This window comes from Sinocyclocheilus rhinocerous, unplaced genomic scaffold (genome assembly GCF_001515625.1).
Source record: "Sinocyclocheilus rhinocerous isolate Xijiao unplaced genomic scaffold, SAMN03320098_v1.1 scaffold2852, whole genome shotgun sequence".
NCBI classification, from domain to species: Eukaryota; Metazoa; Chordata; class Actinopteri; order Cypriniformes; family Cyprinidae; genus Sinocyclocheilus; species Sinocyclocheilus rhinocerous.
In genome coordinates this window covers 156,681-163,231 of record NW_015646497.1, presented here as the reverse complement: position 1 = coordinate 163,231, position 6,551 = coordinate 156,681, and the positions used below count along the sequence as shown (strand labels likewise).

The following is a 6,551-nucleotide window of genomic DNA, read 5'->3' as shown; positions in this document are numbered from 1 at the left end:
GCAAAAGCAGACACAGAAGTGGGGCAGTAGAGCTGTGGAAAGATTGCTCTCTCATCTCCTCCTTTTGACAGATTTATTCCCTATTCCCAAATTAAGGTCTACTGTACAGTAGATATGTCATTTAAAGCAGCACTATGTAACTTTTTCTGTGTTCAAAATTTGCAAAATGTATATAATGAGTACATCATGAATTCATCTTCCAAACCGCGTTTTTGTCTTATTCCGAATCACTCCGGTACACTTATAATAAGTACTTATATTTGGACTATTGTAGCCTGGTCGGGTCGTAACCACTGCGGAGTAACACATACCTGCGTGAATCGCCATAGACATAAACTTAGAGAAGTAGCTCCGGTTGGAATGTTCTTCCGCGGGATGTGTGCAGTTCTGTTTATTAACCGCTAGAGCGCCAAAAGTTACATAGTGCTGCTTTAAGACTGATGTCCAGCTCATCCAAATGACCACACATCTCTGGGGTCACCAACGAGCCATGACCATAAAACAAGAGAACTTTAAGGTGTCTTTTTACGTTTAAGGATACCTTTTACGTTTCCTGTAGCCTAATAAAAAAGTATAGAAAATAAATAGTTTATTAACTGTAATTTAAAATAAGTACAGTTTTTGAATCCCCTCTTGGGATTAATTTTCAGCGTCCACGTTTAAACTCTTCACATTGATTTAACTGACCTGGCCGTTAAAGCACTAAAACGAAGCACGAAAGCATGAACTCAACAGCTTATAACATCGAGGGTGTTTCTCAGAAGAACTCCACCTGTAAGTATGACTTTAACTCGAGCAGCGCGGAGGATCTTCCTCATCCTCCTCCTCATCTTCCGCGCTTCACCGCCGCGGCTCAGGTCCGTGTGACGCTCACGCTTCTCCTGTGCGCGCTGTCCGCGTGCTGCAATCTCGCCTTGCTGTACTCAGCCAGCCACAACCACAGAAAACGGTCCCACGTCCGGCTCCTCATCACCAACCTGGCGGTGGCGGATTTGCTGGTGACGTTCGTCGTCATGCCTCTGGACGCGGTGTGGAATATAACGATGCAGTGGCTCGCGGGGGACCTCGCGTGCAGGACGCTGATGTTCCTCAAACTCGTGGCCATGTACTCGTGCGCTTTCGTGACCGTGGTGATAAGTCTGGACCGACAGGCTGCTATTCTCAACCCTCTGTCCATCAACAAAGCGAGGAAGAGAAATAAAGTTTTGCTGATTGTAGCATGGACCATGAGTGTCGTATTATCCATACCACAGGTAAGAGACATTTGAGGTAGTGTAAGATGCCCCCTCCCCACCTTAACACATTGCATTACACCAAATACACAACATAATGTTCTTTTTAGCAACGTCATATGACCTCTTTAATGGCATTCTGCACATGCTAATCTTTTGATTCTTTTCTAAATGTTACATTTTAAAAGTAAATGCACATTGTTTTTAAGGAGGGCATGCATCTCCCCCATCCATCTGTATTTTTTCTTTCTAAATTTATGACTTACCCTGCTAAAAAGACTCCTCAACCTGGATTGCTGATTTAAGCTGATCTTTCAGCCTAAATAGCAGAATGTGCCCCAAACCCCTCAAAAACCAGCCAAAAGACCATCTATTTTAGGCCTGTTTAAGCTGTTTGTTGAACTGTTGTCACAATATATGGTGTAAGATATCATAGTGAAAACTGTCTGTTTTGAGAAGTATCTCATTGTATGTATGTTCCCTTTTCTGATGTTTATAATTATATTATACTATTCAAATAAAATTTCAAAACAGAAAGGAAGAAGTAAGCTGTAGCGGTGTTTTTATGCTATCATAGTTTTTATTAATAGTTTGAATTAGTTTTTATATTTACATTTTCTGTTTTTCTAACTTTTCAGTTTTATTAATTTTGTTGTGTTTTTGTCATTTTTGTTAGCTTATATAGTTTTTAGTAATTTTTGTTATGGTTTTAGTTTTAGTTAACTATAGCCCTGGCCTGTTAGTAGATGGCTTACATCAGTCTATCTGGAATATCTATGCCTGTAATATGCTCTTTGTCCAGGTGTTTGTTTTCCACGTTGTAGTGATCGATTCCCCCAAGCGGTTTATTCAGTGTACAACCTATGGCAGCTTTAGCTCACGCTGGCAAGAGACACTTTACAACATGCTTACCTTCACCTTCCTCTTCCTCTTACCACTCTTCATCATGATCTCCTGCTACAGCAGGATATTGTTTGAGATCTCCAAGAAAATGACAGAAGACAGCTGTAAGTCCTTTTTTGACAAAAACATATGTAATGGTAACTTCTTGATCAGTTTGCAAGTAACATGAGCTTGCGGTGCCCTAACTTTATTACGTGTCATCTGTCACGCTAACGTCTTGCTTCTGTTGTGATCTTTGTCACATCTAGTGCTGTCCAATGAAGTGCAGCTGTGCAGGTCGAAAAACAACATCCCTAGGGCACGCATGCGCACGCTGAAGATGACTGTGGTCATTGTGCTGTCATTCATGGTGTGTTGGACACCCTACTACATGCTTGGCCTGTGGTACTGGTTCTGTCCCGCTGGCCTGGAGGAAACAGTGTCCCAGTCCCTCTCACACATCCTTTTTATATTCGGCCTGTTAAATGCTTGTTTGGACCCCATCATCTACGGTCTCTTCACCATTCCACTATGCATGAGGCACAGACAGCGTGAACATAACATTGTAGCCTTTGAGCTGGAGAACACTAATAACTCTTTGATGACTTCCATCAGAAATTCCACCTCCTCTCTCACTTTAAAGAGACTGACAGTTCAGCAGACTTCTAGAGAAAAGCTAGAATGGGACGGAGAGTATGTGCACAGGATTGGAGATGATGGGGCAAAGAACAGTGTGGCCTTTGCAAGTCATTCCACCTGTATGGACTAAAAGCCAAAACGCATGAGTTGTCTATATGTATGATAGTTTTCCATTTAATTTCCATGAAAGCCATTAAGGGCACTTTACTCTTATCTGATATGTATAAAGGTTTCACATGTAATGTTTCAAAAAGGTTTTATTTATTGTAATTAGTTCATTCATATTGGCTAATCAGGTAAATCTTTTGCACACTGAGCCTTGAGATGACCAGACAATGAAAGTCAATGGGGTCCAGCAATGTTTGGGAGTTTTATTATACAGACTAACAGATTTTTTTTTAAAGAAGTTGCTATTTTTATTTAGCAAGGACATATTAATTAATGTAAATGCAATAAAGATTTTTTCATTGTTACAAAAAAGTCGATTTCAAATAAAGGCTGTTCTGAACTTTCCATTCATCAAAGAATCCTGAAAAAGATGTATCATGGTTTCCACAGAAATGTTTCCTGTGCAGCAAATCAGCATACTGGAGTGATTTAATATTAACTGCGAAAATTCAGCTTTGCCACAGGAATTTATTGCAATTTATATATAAAAATAGAAAACAGCTATTTTAAATTATAATACTATTTCACAATATTACTGTTTTTATTGTATTTTTGATCAAATAAATGCAACCTTGAGAAAAAGAGACTTATACTAAAAGATTTCAAAATGTTACTGACCCCATAACCTTTGAATAATAGTGTATAATCCATTTTTTTTTTTTTTTTTGCATTTTGTATTTTAGGAGATACACCGCATCTTCTTTTCACACTGCCCTTTGAAATGCTCTTCATGTACTTTGTGAACTTGGGTTTGACAGATATTTTAACACACATTAAATGCATTTCTTCTGGCAGCAGCAAAATGAGCAGGGATCTTTTTGTATACAGTGATTTAAAATTATAGATATAAGGGTTGATATTGAGTATTGTTTTAAGCTTATGGTAACCCTGTTTTGCCTTGTAGTTTAAAAGTTGAAATTACAATAAAATAATTGGAAACTGAAGGCTTGAAGGCTTTGGCACAGATCATTAAATTCATACAGCTCATGAATATACAGGCTGTGACTCATTCAGTGTTCCATAACCACACAAAAATCATGATACAGCCTCTCAACTAACCATGGGCAGTCCAATTAAAGAAGAACAAATAAAACTGAATAAATCAAATGACATGAATAACTTGGAATGGTAGAGGTTTTTAATAACCCCAAGGAAGGAAAAACTAGTTACATTGATTAATATTGCAGCTCAAATTCAATTAAATTGATGTTCAGCACAAACGGTACTAATGTACTAATAATCATGAAAAGATCCGCTTGCTGGAAAAGACTTAAGTGGAGCAAATCTGAAAACCAGTGCCTATGGCCTGTCTTATGAAATACATAAGAACAATAAAACCAGAAAAATTGTGCTGACATTCGGTATAATGTGTGGGAGACATGATTAGCTGTGATATTATATGAACATTTTCTGACCTCAGAACAGACTATCAGACTGCATAACAGATATACTAACAAATATACTGAATTTTGTTTACTTGACCTTTGTTAAGAAGATAACAACTACTTACTGCAACTGAGCTGTAAATGTTGAAAAAATGCTAGAATCACAATAAGCTTAATCAAATGCACGGATTATTCATGTATATATAAACATATATTAGGATATGTGCATATATAAACACATTTGCATTGGCCTGGCTTCATGTAGAATAGCTTCTTGTGAAAAATGACGTAACCTCCTCATAAACCCAAACTGAAATGAACTTTCATTTGAATTTTAAATGTACAGCATTCAATGGTATTTTTTTAAATATGACATTAAAAGTTCAATCGTACAATTTTCACTGTCTGATTGATGAATGAATGCATGCATTTGATCCACATTAATACAGAAAAAAGAAAACGCACTCTGTCAGCATGGCATGTCTGGATCTCTTTGTAGTATGTGAAGCTTCATTTAATATCATGCTTCAAAAGCTGCTCCCATTGGAAAGCCAAATTTCTGTTCCTCTCTTTCCAAGAATCAGCTCTGCACACACAAAGACATTACAAATGTAAAGTATACTCAGTGTTTTAAGTGACATGCCAAATCATTGTAAAGGCCTATTAACACCAAGAACGGTAACTATGAACATCAAGTAAAAAAAAAAAAAAAAATTCTTCTAGAATAGGAATGTGATGTAAATGTATATATATTTTTCTTTATTTTCTATTTTCCATATTGTATATTCTCTATTTTCCATATATTCTATTTGCACAGGTGTTGACCATCAGTATTTTTCTCTGTGACTAAAACTTCTGTCAGCATTCCTCTAAAAGGGGAATGGCTATGACCAGTTAGAACTACTCTGAGAAGATACTGTTGAAGGTCACATTCGATCCTTGGTCAGCCTTTATCAGTATAAAAGAGACTGTACGGAATTGCATTCTGTCTTTCTAACTACAGAGCTTCTGTGTGTTGGATTGACCATTTTAGCAAGAATTAAACAGCCAAAGACAAATCCTCTGACTGGTTTTTCACTCTCAGTCTCACACTTAATAAAAGATTTAGAATTTTTCCATGACAAACTGCTGAAGAGGATGGAATCCCGTGTGATTGGTCTGGACCTGAAACGTTGGTGACTGATCATCTTAATATAAAAAAAGAGGATTAGCCCTTACCTAGGGACAAGGAGACCAACGTCAGAGGGCCTGGACCTTCACAACCAGGGTCTCAATGGATTAAAGAAGCATGCAAAGCGGTGAGATTGATTTTGAAATTCCAATTTATATTTTCAAATTTATTTAAAGGATTGAGTGAAAAGAGTTTGATATTTCCAGAATTCAGAAAGTAGATCTAATCCTCCCACTGTATTTATAATTAATTATAACTAGTTATGATTAATTATTCATATTTCCCCATGAGCTGATTCGCTACAGATTCCAGAAGTTAGTGAGACAGTCTTGTAAGTCAGCCGGACAAGGTATTGAAGCCACATGGTGGTGACAACCACAGTGTGAAGGGTTTGAAGGGCACATCTGGGGTAAAGTCTTGGATTGAAAGTATGGGATCTGGAAATAGCAAACCTAAGGTTAACTTAGAGGATCAGGACAGTCCAATTTATAAAGAAATGAAAAAGAAATATGGGAAACAATAGTAGATGTGGTACCAGAATGGATAGAGAATCATGGGTTCCCTAAAAGAGGCACATTCTGTGTATCAACCTTAAATAGAGTGAAAGACAGTTTGGAGAAACATGAATGTAGGGTGAGAAGTAAAGGAAAGCTGAAGAATAAACACAAAGATAAGTTTCAAATGCATAAGAGAGTTATGAGTCTGTGGCTGGAAGAAGCAGAACGAAGGGAAAGAAAACAAGTGTTCAAGGAAATGCCATTTAAGGAAGAGGAAAGAACAGGTGATACTTCTCAGAATTCTTCTTTGTATCCTTTTAGAAAACTGCAGTGTGCTAAGGTGAATCACGACCTCGACTCCTGGCCCCACCAACCACCTCCATCATATAGTCCACCAGCAACGCTGCCGCTAGACCAAGATCAAACCCAAGAACTCGGACATCCAAGTCCGGAAACAGCAACCCCCTCTGCAGCATCCGCAGCATCGTCCACTCCACTCAAAATCACCTTGCACTCTCAGAGGATACCAAAGGTGGAAAGAGGAACTGAAACAACTCATAAGAGAAAAGACATGACA

The 6,551-nt window shown here is 37.9% G+C and overlaps 1 protein-coding gene across 1 annotated transcript; it reads left to right on the top strand.

The window, feature by feature from the left end:
* Positions 1-722: 722 nt before the first annotated feature.
* Positions 723-2,883, top strand: LOC107707898 (putative gonadotropin-releasing hormone II receptor). Its single transcript, XM_016512008.1, has 3 exons — positions 723-1,253; positions 2,035-2,239; positions 2,384-2,883. Exons 1-3 carry the CDS (start codon positions 723-725, stop codon positions 2,881-2,883), a joined length of 1,236 nt encoding a protein of 411 aa, XP_016367494.1.
* The last annotated feature ends 3,668 nt before the right edge of the window (positions 2,884-6,551 follow it).